At 37.1% G+C, this 16,369-nt stretch overlaps 1 protein-coding gene across 3 annotated transcripts in view; it reads left to right on the forward strand.

Moving 5' to 3' along the window:
* Positions 1-16,369, forward strand: part of SYCP1 (synaptonemal complex protein 1) — a 145,131-nt gene that overhangs the window by 93,007 nt on the left and 35,755 nt on the right. For 2 of the 3 annotated variants that reach the window (XM_063625815.1, XM_063625814.1), the window contains exon 27: positions 351-425. The exons of the other annotated variant lie outside the window; for it this stretch is intronic. In XM_063625815.1, coding sequence (XP_063481885.1) covers positions 351-425 — 75 coding nt within the window. The remainder of the gene's footprint in view (positions 1-350; positions 426-16,369) is intronic. 3 annotated transcript variants of the gene reach the window in all.

A 16,369-nucleotide genomic window follows, 5' to 3' on the forward strand; every position in this document is an offset into this window, starting at 1 on the left:
CACCCCGCTAATTTTTGTATTAATATTTTTAGTAGAGACGGGGTTTCACCATGTTGGCCAGGCTTGCCTCAAACTCCTGGCCTCGAGTGATATGCCTGCCTCTGCCTCCCAGGGAAGTGCTGGGATTACAGGCATGAGCCACTGCACCCAGCCCAAAAACTTGTTTAAATGAGGTTTTTAGCTATGTTAAGCTAGCAGCCTTTATATCAGTTGACTTTAAGAGTATCTACATTTTATGAGTGAATTTATTTCTCTACAATATTAAATTTACTCAGAGCACTAGTTTATATTTTCATTGTCTTGAGAAATACATGGAAGCTCTTCTAAACTTCATGTTTCTTTTTCTTTAGGAGATTGAACTATCCAATCTCAAAACTGAACTTTTGTCTGTTAAGAAGCAACTTGAAATAGAAAGAGAAGAGAAGGTAGGTTTTTTGGCATTATAGATAAAATGATTGTAAGGTTTAGGAGCAACTTTGCATTTTTAGAATTATGTCATATTATAAAATAATTTGATAAATTTCAATAACAGGATGAGAAAATAGTTTTCCCCGATAAGCTTTTTTCTAGAAACATTTAGAATATTTCCTAATGTAAATGCAAAACATATGTAAATATAAGTGTACTTTTAAGAAAAGGAACACTTTTGTGGCTCACTCCTGTAATCCCAGCACTTTGGTAGGCCAAGGCAGGCAGATCATGAGGTCAGGAGATCGAGACCATCCTGGCTAACACGGTGAAACCCCATCTCTACTAAAAATACAAAAAATTAGCCGGGCGCCGTGGCGGGAGCCTGTAGTCCCAGCTACTCGGGAAGCTGAGGCAGGAGAATGGCACGAACCTGGGAGGCGGAGCTTGCAGTAGCCGAGATCGCGCCACGGCACTCTAGCCTGGGAGACAGAGCAAGACTCCCGTCTCAAAATAAATAAATAAATAAATAAAAAGAAAAGAAACACTTTTTTTTCCCTGCAAATACTGTTAACATTTTTAATGTATATCCTTCTAGCATGTTTCCTTTTTTTTTTATTATACTTGAAGTTTTAGGGTACATGTGCACAACATGCAGGTTTGTTACATATGTATACATGTGCCATGTTAGTGTGCTGCACCCATTAACTCGTCGTTTAACATTAGGTATATTTCCTAATGCTATCCCTCCCCCCGGAACACTTTTAAATATACTGTATTTGAGTAATATTATCTCGTATTAAAATGCTTATGTATTTAGATATGCTTTTTTTTTGAAGCTATTCATCATGTTTCAGAAAAAAAGGCTATCTCTGTAGTGTTTTACAGTTTGCAAAGTGAATTGATTCACACTATAAATGACAAATACTTTTTTTGGTTTCTATGAGATAGGAACTGTGTTTAGTACCCTACTTACATTTAATTTAATCTTTACAGCAATATTATATGCAATACTTTATTATTATCTTTATTTTGACAGAGATTACATTATTTATTCAGGATTACATAGTAAGAGAGCAGAATGACTAGAATTTAAACCTAGGTCTATTTTTGCATGGCTTCAAACCTATTCTCTTAATCACTCTGCAGCAGCTTAGGTAACATACAGTTTCAATTTCAAGCCTCTGAGAATTTGTTTATTTTGTTTCCTGCATTTAATTCCTTTCATCCTTTTCTATCTTGGAAAATATCACACATCTTTCATCTTATGGTTGTGAGCTTACTATATATGTGTGTATTCTCATAGCACTTTGTTTTTAATGTTAAAATGGTTATTTCACTCTGTGCCCCGTGTTATATTGCAAGCTCTGCAAGGGCTAATTATGCCTTATTTATCTTTGTTTTCCCTTTATCTGAGTACAGGGCTTTGAAATTTTTATATTTTCAATTAAAGAACTAACAAAATGGCTTTCCCTTCATCTGCAATGATAAGATTCATGCTTACCTTTATCCTACTGTTTCAGTAGAAGAGGAATTCTTCTATGGCTTAACTCTCGATGCTATTAAACCCTCAGCAATCTTTACTTTTTACTCTAGTCAGTAAACATAAATAAGAATTCTGTTACTGTAGCTTGTATCCCAAGTTCTTTGGCTCTCACATAAGTAGAAATTAACACCAGGCCAAAGAGACATTTTTCTCAGGGAAGGTTTAATAGGCTTGTGGCTCAGTCAAAGCAAGGGAACAGTTTATGGCAAACGGATCTCGGTGCTAGCTCCCTGAGGCTCAGCTCCTGTCATTTTAGAAGCTGAGGCAGAAAATGAAATGATGTACAAGCATGTTTAGGCGAAATTTTCTTTGCATTTGCACAATGGGGCATCATGCTCTGACATACATTGCATGATCAGAAAATGGTGGAAAAGCCCTGCCTTGGGTGGTGATTTTAGTATTAAAATGATATTATAATGAGGAAAAAAATCAGCAAAAAGTCAGTGTTGGAGTCTGTCTTGTCTTCAGCAGACTGGATCTGGTCCAGTTCTTATCGGGAATGCCAGAGCCTCACTAACCTTGAAAGATGGTCAGGTTCTTATCAGAAATGCTAGAGTCCAACTTTTAGTAACCTTGGGAGACATCACTTCAAGGAGATAAACAATTAGTTTCTTCTTTTGATACTTAAGAATTCAGCCTAGTCAGCTAAGTTAGGAGAGGTCCTCCTTCTGCTATGTGACTTGGGTCAGCTTATTAAGGGAGACAGGAAGGTAGGGGAGAGAATATGCCTTGATATGTGAGGCCCATGGGGTCTTGAATACCATGTCTGTGGTCTACCAGGGCTGAATCCCTTCCCTATACTGTCTCATTTCTATCATCTTATAAAAACTTAAACCATTAAACTGCTTAAGCTGCTATACTATTCTGTTCTTTTCTTAAGTATTAGTCTGTTTCTTCAGTTCTTATCTCCTCACCTATTACAATTTAGCTATTGGCCTAACTGCTTTCTTGTCTTGGGTCACACTGAACTCCTTATTAACAAATTTAAGGGCTTCTTTTTTATTTGCATATCAAAAATAATTTAGGACCTCCATTTACATCATATTGTGTTTCTTTCTGATCATTTATCTATGAAAAATATATAAACACACACATGTGCACACATGCACACACACAAATATGCCAGTACATAGATATATTTAAAAAATTTGGGCTTGTGATAGATTGTTTTATTCAAAATGTATGCTGCCCTTTTCTATTAGGGTCCCTCCCAAAGGAAGAATTATGTATTTCCACCTCGCTGACTTCAGATTTGGCCAAATGTTTTATTTTGCCCAATGGAATGTGAGCAAAAGTGGCTTTCCTGAGAGGATGCTTTAAGAGACACCACATCATCTTCCCAGCCTCTCTTTTCCTTTGGCCTTGAGACTGACGTAGAAGTTGCTTCTTCAGCCTAGATTCCTGGAGATAACAAGGAGTAGGGTAGAAACCAGTCTATAAGTGACATGTAATGTGGTTGAGAAATAAACTTCTATTGTAATCCACTAAGATCTAGGGTTGTTACTACAGTATAATTTAGTCTGAGCTCGTTGATATAAGGATTTATTGTATACATAAATTTATATTGTTTAATAAAAACACATTATGTTTATATTTTATAAAATATTAATACAGAAAAGTACAAAAAGGGTAAGAATAGCCTACAAACCCATGTCTCAGAGTTTACTGTTTTTCCATCTGCTTTCCAACTTTCTATATACTCAGATTGGACTAACAGTTATAGAGATAATACCTTTAGGTGGTCTTCTTCTATTTAAAAAATGTCTACTTTTATTGCATTGTCTATACTATTGTTACTTTTTGGAAATTTCTTTGGCATTTTCTTTATGCTGTAAAATATAGTCAGTATTTATGAATGTACATGAGGACATAAAATGAAGGTATAATTATAATCTATAGACTGATTATCTAGCTAATGATGAATGCTAATTATACATACATATATACATTATTATGTTAAATTACACTTTTTTTTTTTTTTTTTTGAGACGGAGTCTCACTCTGTCTCCCAGGCTGGAGTGCAGTGGTGCAATCTCAGCTCACTGCAAGCTCCGCCTCCTGGGTTCACACCATTCTCCTGCCTCAGCCTCCCGAGTAGCTGGGACTACAGGCGCCCGCCACCATGCCTGGCCAATTTTTTGTATTTTTAGTAGAGATGGGGTTTCACTGTGTTAGCCAGGATGGTCTCGATCTCCTGACCTTGTGATCTGCCTGCCTCGGCCTCCCAAAGTGCTGGGATTACAGGCCTGAGCCACCACGCCTGGCCTAAATTACACTTTTATACACATTTTAAGAATGTAAGTAATACATACAAATGTAGAGGAAAATGTTGATGGGATTCTAGAGTTTACATCCCAGAATAACTTTTATTTATTTTGGGCGTATATCACTTCATATGGCTCCTTTACGAAAAAACAAAAACAAAAAGAACCATAGTCAGATACACTTACACATATCAAGAAAGATAAAGAATACCTTTGAACAAAATGCCATATTAGTTAAACTAAAATATACATATTATATTTGAATTTATTGGAAAAAATAATTTGAAATTGGAATTGCAGAATTATTATTAAACTTAAGATAGATATTTCTTTACAAAACATTTAATAGTTCTTGAAAGAGCTTAGATTCTAAGTGAAGAAAACAGACTGAAAAACATTTTGAAGAGGGAGGAAAGTTATAGGTGCCAGTGTAGTTTCTTTTAATTAAGCTTTTTATTTTGAGATAATTGTAGATTCACATGCAGTTGTAAGAAATAATATAGAGAGATCCCATGTATCCTTTATTAAGTTTCCCCCCATGGTCACATCTTACAAATTGTAGGACAATATCACAACCAGGATTTTGACATTGACACAGTTAAGATACAGAACAGTTCCATCTCCATAAAGATTCCTCATATTGCCCTTTTATAGCCACATCCACCTCCCTCCCCAACCCCTGGCAATCACTAACATGTTCTCCATTTCTATAATTTTGCCATTTCGAGAATGTTATCTAGATGGATTCAAACACTATGTAACCTTTTGTTATCAGCTTTGCTCCTTGGAGATTTATCCAAGTTGTTAGTCCAACCTGAGTATATAGAAAGTTGGAAAGCAGATAGAAAAATGTAAATAAATTTTTTTTAGTTTTTATTGCCAAGGAGTATTCTGTGGTATGGATGTACCACAGTTTAAGAGTTTGCCCAGTCAAGGGTACCTAGTTGTTTCTAGTTTTGAGCTGTTATAAATAAAGCTGTTATGAACACCTGTGTACAGGTTTTGGTGTGAACCTGTTTTCATTTTTCTGAAACAACTACCTAAGAATACAATTGCTAAATTGTATGGCAGTTGCATATTAGTTTCATAAGCAACTGCCAAACTATTTTCCAAAGTGGTGGTACCATTTTACATTACCATAAGCAATGTATAAATGATCCAGTTTCTCTGCATCCTTACCAGCAGCAACTTGCTATTTTTTGTTTTAGTTATTCTTGCAGGTTTGTAGTCATAATTCATTGTGGTTCTAATTTGCATTTTTCTGCTGTTGAACAGTGTATTAGTCTATTCTCATGCTGCTAATAAAGACATACCTGAGACTGGGTAATTTATAAAGAAAAGAGGTTTAATTGACTCACAGTTCCACAGGGCTGGGGAGGCCTCAGGAAACTTACAATTATGGTGGAAGGGAAAGCAAACATGCCCTTCACATGGCAGCAGGAAGGATAATGAATGCCAAGCAAAGGGGGAAAAGCCCCTTATAAAACCATTGATCTTGTGAGAACTCACTGTCACGAGAACAGCAGCATGGGGGTAACCAAACTCATGATTCAATTACCTCCCTCTAGGTACCCTCCCACAACATGTGGGGATAATGGGAACTACAATTCAAGATGAGATTTGTATCTGTGTTTTTATTTTTAACTAATTTTCTAATTAGACTTGTTTTTACCTGTTGAATTTTGAGAATTCTTTATATAATGTAATTATTAGTCCTCTGTCAGAGGACCTAGTCCATTTGTGTTGCTATAACAGAATACTTGAGACTGGGTAATTTATAAAGAACAGAAATGTATTTTTCTCACAGTTCTGGAAAATGGGAAGTTCAAGATCAAGGTGCCAGCATCTGGTGAGGGCCTTCTGTGGCATCCTCCAGAGAGAGAAATGCCCTGTCTTCATATGGTGGAAGGCAAAAAGGCAAAGAATAAAAAGAGGGCCAAACATGCCTTTTTATGATGGGATTCCTGCCACCCATAAGGGCAGAGCCCTCATGGCCCTATCACCTTCCAAATGTCCTACCTCCTAACACTGCCACAATGACAACCAAATTTCACCATGAGTTTTGGAGGGTACAAACATTCAAACCATAGCATCAAATATATGGTTTGCCAGTGTATGCTCCCAGTCTATAGCTTATCTTTTTATTCTAACGGTTTTTTTGCAGAACAAGTTTTTAATCTTGATAAATTTTAATTTCTCAGTTTTTCTTTTTATGGATTGTGCTTTTGATCCCAAGTCTAAGAACTCTTTGCCTAGCCCTAGATCCCAAAGACTTTGTCCTGTGTCTTTTTGTAAAAGCTTTATTTAGAATTTTATTTTTTATGCTTATGTCTGTGATCCATTTTGAGTTAATTGTTATATAAAGCGTGAAGTTCAGTTTTTTGCCTATGGATCTCAGATTGCTCTATCACCAGCTGTTGAAAAGACTACTTTATCTCCATTGAGTTACTTTCAAACTTTTGTCAAAAACTGGTTAGGCATGTTCTTATGGATCTATTTCTATGGTCTTTATTCTGTTCCATTGATCTATGTGTCTCTTCACCAATATCACTGCCATGATTATTTTATAGTAAGCCTTAATATCAAGTAAAATGATTCTCCTACTTTATTTTTCTCTGTCAAGATTGTTTTAGATGTTTTAGTACCTGTTACTTTCCATATATTTTAGCATAAATTTGTTTATTTTTACAAAAACCTTGCTGGGATTTTGATAGAAAATTTATTAAACTTATAGATCACAGTTTGAGGAAAATTGACATCTTTACTTTGTTGAGTTTTCAAATATATAGCATGGTATTTTTCTCCATTTATTAGATATTTATTTCTTTCATAAGAATTTCATAATTTCTATTATATAGCCTCTAAACCTGTTTTGTTAAATGTATATCTATTTCATTTCCTTTCATGCAATTGAAAAAAATAGACATTTGTTCTTATTTTTATTAATTTTGAATTGACAAATAGTAATTGTGTACATTTATGAGGTGCAATGTGACATGTTGATATACGTACGTGTACATTATAGAAGATTCAGTCAAGCTAATTAACATGTCTATGACCTTGCCAGCTTATCATTTTTTGATGTGAGAACGTTAAAAATCTTTTAACAATTTTAAAATATGCAATATCTTATTATTAGTGGTGGTCATCATGCAGTGCAATAGATTGTGTTTTTAATTTTGTTTCCTATATGCTCATCATTAGTGTATAGAAACATGATTGATTTTTGTGTTTATTTTGTATCCTGTGCCTATGCTAAACTTATTTATTAGCTCTATAATGCTTATTTTTATTCTTTGTGATTTTCTGTGCAGACATTTGTCATCTGCAGGATGATTGGAAAGGATAAAAAAGTTAATAAATACAATAATAATTATTATATTTTATTTTATCCTTTCCAGTCAGTATGCTTTTTATTTATTTTTATTTTTATTTATTTTTGAGATGGAGTCTTGCTCTGTCACCAGGCTGGAGTGCAGTGGCATGATCTCGGCTCACTGCAACCTCCACCATCTGGGTTCAAGAGATTCTCCTGCCTCAGCCTCCCGAGTAGCTGGGACTACAGGCACACGCCACCATGCCCAGCTAATTTTTGTCTTTGTAGTAGAGACGGGGTTTCACCGTGTTGTCCAGGATGGTCTCAATCTCTTGACCTCGTGATCTGCCTGCCTTGGCCTCCCAAAGTGCTGGCATTACAGGCATGAGCCACTGCGCCTGGCATTTATTTCTTTCTCTTGACTTATTGCAGTGAGTGACTAGAACTTCCAGTACCATGTGGTAGACTAATAAGTGGCGAGAGCATACATACTTGCAGTATTGATAAATGTAGGGAGAAAAGCATTCAATTTTTTAGCCAATAAGTATGATGTTAGCTATAGATTTTTTTCTAGATTTAAAAAATCAAGTTGATGTAATCTCCCTGTAGTAATTTAATTAGAGTTTTTAAAAATCACGAATTGGTATTGGATTTTATCAGATGCTTTTTCTGCATTGATTGATATTATCATATGATTTTCCTTTTTATCTTGTTGATATGGTGGATTACTTTGGTTGATTTTTGAATGCTATTCCCTAGAATAAATCCCATTTGGTGTATGACATATACATATGGAGAGTGAGAAACAGAGAGAGAGAGAGGGCACTTGCTAGATTTAATCTGCTAATATTTTGTTGAGGATTTTAAATCTAAGTTCATGAGAAATATTGGTCTGTAGTTTTCTTCTTTATACTATCTTGTCTGGTTATGATATCGTGAGTCTGGAACTGTTTTCCTTGCTTCTGTTTTCAGGAAGAGATTGTATAAAATTGGTGTTAATTTTTCTTTCTGTTTGGTAGACTGGTAGCCTTCTCCACTGAAAGTATCCAGGCTTGTAGATTTCTGAAAAGGACTTTTAAACAATAAATTCAATTTTTGTAATGGTTAATTAGGCTGTTTCAGGGTCACCATTAACCCACTCATATCTCCTCAAAACAACAAGAATTCTGCACCTATCCAGTCAAAATCTCACTTTGGGAGCCTCAGGACAAAAGTGGGAGTCTCTGAAACCCTCATGGAACCAAAGACCTTGGAGGGTCATTTTGAGAGTGCAGACTGACAGTAGGTCACAGGTGGCTGACCTACTGAGCTTGCTCCTAGGTTCAAGCCCAGGAATGGCCCAGTCTTCTAAGTGGCTTGGCTATAGCCCTGTTTGTCCTTGAGCTTGCAATCAAAACCATCTGCCAAAGAGTCCAGAGGGAATCACACTATTAGTGCCCTGATAGAAAGGCTTGTCTGCTTGCTGATATTGGTTTTGGCAGTGAACATAATAGTTGCTTTGTGGCACTTCTCTAGCCCACTTTATTTGAGGTCCCAGCTGAGAGCTGCTAACACAAGGACCCAGAGGGAGACTCACCCATACCTCGCAGCTGAGGAGTCTAAGCCATCCTGAATAGGATCACCAACCTCTTTCCTTGTGCTGTCTCTGAGATCTATCTTGTCTGGGAGATGTGTACCTGTTTGGGCTAACAAGATGGGCTCTCCAGCCTGTGTCCCTCAGCAGATCTTGGATGGGTGGTGGGGGGACAGTCACAGGTCTGGCCCTTCCTGCTGCAATCAGGGAACTATCCTGTCTGTGCAGGGCCCTGCTGAGAGATGTACATTCCTCTAATCCAATGGGATGGGCATTCCAACCTCTATCTCACAGTAATCCTGAGGGAGCTGATTCTCAGCTGCAGTCCATCCTGCTACACTTAGGAAACTATTCTGTCTGTGCAGGGTTCTCCTAGGAGACGTGTTCTCTCAGCTACCAAGACTAGGCTCTCCAGCCTCCAACCCACAGCAGATCCTGAGGGGAACTATGTCAACTCCAGCCCCTCAAGCTGCACTTGACATCCTATCTTGCCCATGCAGAGAGCTGCTGGGAGGCATGTCCATCTCAGCCACTGGGACAATCTTCTGAACTCAGGTCCCTGGTCAGCATTCCCATACAGCTCTAGTACCCTCCTTAGATCTTTCCCAGTCTTATCTGGGCTGGAACAGCATGTCAACCTTGGAGTCCTTGCAAGACTGATGGCAAGTGTGGACTGATGGCAAGCATCTGATGGCAGATGCAGCAGACTGATGGCAAGACTGATGGCAAGCATCCTCTAGTGCCGAGATGGCTGCAGTGGTCACAGGCTCAGGAAACACAACAACCAGACTTCTTAGAATCACTAGAATCACTGAGAAGCACAAACAAAGGCAGACTGTGCAGACAATTAAATACTTAATCTCTCAGTGTGCAGACATTGTCACATATCCACAAGCATCAAGAACATTAAGGGAAATGTAACCTCACCAAACAGACAAAATAAGGTGCCAGAGACTGACCCTAAATTCATAGAAATGTGTGATCTCTCAAAGAATTAGAAATGGCCAGGCTTTGTTATTGTTGTTCTTGTTTGTTAGTTTGTTTTTTGTAGAAACAGGATTTCTCTGTCTTGCCCAGGATGAAGTGCAATGGTACAATCATAGCTCACTGGAATCTCCAACTCCTGGGTTCAAGAGATCCTCTGGTCTCAGCCTACTAAGTAGCTGGGACTACAAGTGAGCACCACCACACCCAGCAAATTTTTAAATTTTTTTGCAGGGGTCTTGCTATGTTGCCTAAACTGGTCTTGAACTCCTTAAGTAAACATTGTTTACTTAGATACAAGACCTGAAACTATGAAATTACTGAAAGAAAACACTGGGTAAATGCTACAGGGCATTGGTCTGGTCAAAGATTATTTGAGTAAGACCTCAAAAAGCATAGGCAATGAAAGCAAAAATGGATAAAACAGGATTATATCAAGCTACAAAGTTTCTGCACAGCAAAGGAAACAGCAAAGTGAGAAAAGTCAACCCTTGGAATGGGAGAACATGTTTGGAAACTATCCATCCAACAAGAGATTAATAACCAGAATATATAAGAAACTCAAACAATTCAATAGCAAAAAACCCCAAATTATCTGATTAAAAATTGGGCAAAATCTTGAATCAACGTTTCTCAAAAGAAGACATACAGATGGAAACAGGTATATGAAAACATGCTCAACATCACTAATCATCAGGGAAACGCAAATCAACGCCACCTCAATGAGATATAACCTGTTAAAAGTCAAAAGATAGTAAGTGTTGATGAGGATGTGGAGCAAAGGGAACCCTTGTTTACTGTTGCTGGGAGTGTAAATTGGTACAGCCATTATGGAAAACAGTCTAGAGGTTCCTCAAAAAACTAAAAATAGAGCTACTTTATGACCCAGCAATCCCACTACTGAGTATATATCCAAAAGAAAGGAAATCAGCATATTGAAGAGAGATCTACATTCCCATGTTCACTGTAGCACTATTCACAATTGCCAAAATATGGAATCAACTAAGTGTTCATTAACAAGTGATTAGATAAAGAAAATGTGGTATACATTCCATATGCAATGGAATATTAATCACCCATAAAAAAGAAGGAAATTTTGTCATTTGCAACTGCATGGATGGAGCTGGAGGATATTAGGTTAAGTGAAATAAGCTAGGCACAGAAAAACAACTGTTAAGTATTCTGACTCATATGTGGGAGCTTAAAAAATTATCTCATGGAGGTAGTAAATACAGTGGTGGTTACTGGAGGCTGAGAAGGGTAGTGGCGAGGGAGGGATGAAGAGGGATTGATTAATGGGTACAAATATACAATTAGATAAAAGATATAAGTTCCAGTGTTTGGTAGCACAATAGGGCTAGTGTAGGTTTCAAAATATTGAATACTTCAAAACAGCTATAGGAGAAGAATTGGAATATTCCCAACACAAAGAAATGATAAATGTTTGAGATGATAGATATCCTAATTACTCTGATTTTGATCGTTATGTATCATATACAGATACCAAAATATCACATGTACTCCCAAAATATATACAACTATTATATATCAATAAAAATTATTTAGTAATTTATCTTTTTATTATTCAGTTTTAAGAGTTCTTTATTTCAGGCCGGGTGCAGTGGCTCATGCCTGTAATCCCAGCACTTTGGGAGGCTGAGGTGGGCGGATCACAAGGTCAGGAGATTGAGTCTATCCTGGCTAATACGGTGAAACCCCGTCTCTACTAAAAATACAAAAAAAAAAAAAATTAGCCGGGCATGGTGGTGGGTGCCTGTAGTCCCAGCTACTCGGGAGGCTGAGGCAGGAGAATGGCATGAACCCGGGAGGCGGAGCTTGCAGTGAGCTGAGATTTTGCCACTGCACTCCAGCCTGGGTGACAGAATGAGATTCCATCTCAAAAAAAAAAAAAAAAAAAGAGTTCTTTATTTCAGATACATGTTATTTATATGATGTACTATTTGCAGATATTTTCTCTCATTCTTTGGGTTGTTTTTTCAGTTTCTTGTTGGTATCATTTGCAACACAAAAGTTTTCATTTTGATGAAATTCAGTTTATCTAGATGTCCTTTATCAAACTGAGAAAGTTCTCTTCTATTCCTAATTAGTTTAAAGGTTGTTTTGTTCTCTTTTGTTTTACCATGAAAAGGTGTTAAATTTGTGAAATGCTTTTTCCATGTCTGTTGAGGTGATCATGTGGGTTTTTCCCTTTATTCCATTAATATTATGTATTACAGTAATTGATTTTCAGATGTGAAACCAACTTTACATTCTTGGCAGAAATTCTACTTGGTCATGGTATATAATCATCATTTTATTTTGCTGGATTTGGTTTGCTAGCATTTTGAGCTGAGAATTTTTTGCATCTACATTTATGAGAGCTATTGAGCTATAGTTTTCTTTCTTTTAATTTTTAATTTTTGTGGGTATATTGTAGGTGTGTACATTTATGGGGTATATGGGATATTTTGATAGAAGCATACATTGTGTAATAATTTTATCAGAGTGAATGAGGTATCCATCACCTCAAGCATTTATCCTTTGTATTACAAACAATCCAATTATACTCTTTTAGTTATTTTAAAATGTCCAATTAAATTATTGGCCATAATCACTCTATTGTGCTATCAAATGCTATATCTTATTCATTCTTTCTATTTTTTATATTAACCATTCCCCTTTCCCCACACACCCCCTCCCCTCCTCCCTACTACCCTTCCCAGCCTCTGATAACCATCCTTCTATTCTCTATCTCCATGAGTTCAATGGCTACAATTTTTAGTACCCACAGACAAGTGAGAACATGCAAAGTTTGTCTTTCTGTGCCTGGCTTATTTCACTTAACGTAATGACCTCCAATTCCACCCATGTTGCAAATCACAGGATCTTATTCTTTTTTATGGCTGAATAGTACTTCATGGTGTGTATGCGCCACATTTTCTTTATCCATTCATCAGTTGATGGACATTTGGGTTGCTTCCAAATCTTGACTGTTGTGAACAGTGTTACAGTAAACATGGGAGTGTAGATATTTCTTAGGTATATGGATTATGGATTTCTTTTCTTTTGGGTATATACCTAGCAGTGGGATGACTGGATCATATAGTCTATAGTAGCTGATTATTTTTAGTTTGCTTATTTTTTTTTTTTTTTTGAGATGGAGTCTTGCTTTGTTGCCCATGCTGGAGTGCAGTGGTGTGATCTCAGCTCACTGCAACCTCCACCTCCTGGGTTCAAGTGATTCTCCTGCCTCAGCCTCTTGAGTAGCTGGGATCACAGGCATGCACCATCACCCCTGGCTAATTTTTGTGTTTTTAGTAGAGATGGGGTTTTGCCATGTTGGCCAGGCTGGTCTCAAACTCCTGACCTCAGGTGATCCACTCACCTTGGCCTCCCTAAGTGCTGGGATTACAGGCGTGAGCCACCACGCCCGGCCTATTTTTAGTTTTTTGAGGAACCTCCAAACTGTTCTCCATAGTGGTTGTACTAATTTACATTCCCACCAGCAGTGTATGAGGGTTCCCTTTTCTCCACGTCCTCATCAGCATTTGTTATTGCCTGACTTTTGGATAAAAGCCATTTTAACTGGGGTAAGATGGTATCTCATTGTAGTTTTGATTTGCATTTCTCTGATGATCAGTGATGTTGAGCACCTTTTCATATACCTGTTTGCCATTGGTATACCTTCTTTTGAGAAATGTATTATCTTTTTGATATGCTGTTAGGCTCGGTTAGCTAGTATTTTGTTGAGGATTTGTGCATCTGTGTTCATCAGGGATATTGGTCTGTAGTTTTCTTTTTTTATTTTGTCCTCTCCTGGTTTTGGTAGTAGGGTGATACTGGCTTCATAGAATGATTTAGGGGGGATTTTCTCTTACTCTATCTTTTGGAATAGTTTCTGTAGGATTGGTACCAATTCTTTGAATGTCTGACAGAATTCAACTGTGAATCCACCTGGTCCTGGACTACTTTTATTGGCAGTTTTTTAAAATTACCATTTCAATCTTGCTGCTTGTTATTGGTCTGTTCAGAGTTTCTCTTGCTTCCTGGTTTAATCTAGGAGGGTTGTATATTTCCAGGAATTTATCCATCTCTTCTAGGTTTTCTAGTTTGTGCATGTTAAGGTGTTCATAGTAGCCTTGATCTTTTTTATTTCTCTGGTATCAGTTGTAATATCTCCTGTTTCATTTCTAATTGAGCTTATTTGAATCTTCTGTTTTCTTGGTTAATCTCACAAGCGGTCTATCAATTTTGTTTATGTTTTCAAAGAACTAGCTTTTTGTTTCATTTATCTTTTGTATTTTTTGTTTCAATTTCATTTAGTTATGCTCTGATCTTTGTAATTTCTTTTCTTCTGCTGAATTTGGGTTTGGTTTGTTCTTGTTCCTCTAGCTCTTTGAGATGTGACCTTAGATTGTCTATTTGTGCTCTTTCAGACTTTTTGATGTAGGCATTTAATGCTATGAACTTTCCTCTTAGCACTGCTTTTGCTGTATCTCAGAGGCATTGATAGGCTGTGTCACTATTATAGTTTAGTTGAAAGAATTTTAAAATTTCCATCTTGATTTCATTGTTGACCCAAAGATCATTCAGGAGAAGATTATTTAATCTCCATGTATTTGCCTGGTGTTGAGAGTTCCTTTTGGAGTTGATTTCCAATTTTATTCCACTGTGGTCCGAGAGAGTACTTGATATAATTTTGATGTTCTTAATTCATTGAGACTTGTTTTGTGGCCTTTCATATGGTCTGTCTTGGAGAATGTTACATGTGGTGATGAATAGAATGTATATTCTGCAGTTGTTAGGTAGATTGTTCTGTAAATACCTGTTAAGTGCTTCTGTTCCAGGGTATAGTTTAAGTCCATTTTTTCTTTGTTGATTTTCTGTCTTGATGACCTGTCTAGTGCTGCCAGTGAAGTATTGAAGTCCCCCACTATTATTTGTGTTGCCACCTATCTCTCTCTCTCTTTTTTTGAGATGGAGTCTTACCTTTTTGCCCAGGCTGGAGTGCAGTGGCACGAGTTCAGCTCACTGAAACCTTCGCCTCCCAGGTTCAAGTGATTCTCCTGTATCAGCCTCCCAAGTAGAGTAGCTGAGAGTATAGGCACCTGGCACAACATCCAGCTGATTTTTGTATTTTTTTAGTAGAGACAGGGTTTCACTGTGTTGGCCAGGCTGGTCTTGAACTCCTGACCTCAGGTGATCTGGCCCACCTCAGCCTCCCAAAGTGCTGGGATTACAGGTGTGAGCCACTGCGCCCAGCATGTCTATCTCATTTTTAAGGTCTAGTAGTCATTGTTTTATACATTTGGGAGAACCAGTGTTAGGTGCATATATTTTTAGGTCTGTGATATTTTCCTGTTAAACAAGTCCTTTTATTATTATGTAATGTCTTTTTTTTGTCTTTTTAAACTGTTGTTGCTTTAAAGTCTGTTTTGTCTGATGTAAGAATAACTACTCTTGCCTTCTTTTGGTGTCCATTTGCATGGAATATCTTTTTCCACCCCTTTACCTTAAGTTTATGTGAGTCCTTATGCGTTATGTTAGGTGAGTCCCTTAAAGACAGCACATACTTGGGTTGGTGAATTCTTATACATTCTGCCATTCTGTATCTTTTAAGTGGAGCATTTAGGCCATTTACATTCAACACTAGTATTGAGATGTGAGGTACTCTTCCATTCATTGTGCTATTTGTTGCCTGAATACCTTGACTTTTTTTCATTGTGTTATTGTTTTATAGGCCTTGTAAGATTTATGCTTTAAGGAAATTCTATTTTGGTGTATTTTTAGGTTTTGTTTCAAGATGTAGAGCTCCTTTTAGCAGTTATTGTAGTGTTAGCTTGGTAGTGGCGAATTCTCTCAGCATTTGTTTGTCTGAAAAAGACTTTATCTTTTCTTCATTTTTGAAGCTTAGTTACACTGGATACAAAATTCTTTGCTGATAATTATTTTGTTTAAGGAGCCTAAAGATAAGACCCCAGTCCCTACTAGCTTGTAAGGTTTCTGCTGAGAAGTCTGCTGTTAATCCAATAGGTTTTCCTTTATTGGTTAGCTTGACGCTTTTGCCTCGCAGCTCTTAAGATTCTTTCCTTCATTTTGAATTTAGATAATTTGATGACTATGTGCCTAGATTATGATCCTTTGCAATGAATTTCCTGGGTATTCTTTGAGCCTCTTGTGTTTGGATGTCTAGATCTCTAGCAAGGTCAGGGAAGTTTTCCTTGATTACTCCCTCAAATAAATTTTCCAAAGTCTTAGATTTCTCTTCTTCCTCAGGA

This window comes from Symphalangus syndactylus, chromosome 12, assembly GCF_028878055.3.
Source record: "Symphalangus syndactylus isolate Jambi chromosome 12, NHGRI_mSymSyn1-v2.1_pri, whole genome shotgun sequence".
Taxonomy (NCBI): domain Eukaryota; kingdom Metazoa; phylum Chordata; class Mammalia; order Primates; family Hylobatidae; genus Symphalangus; species Symphalangus syndactylus.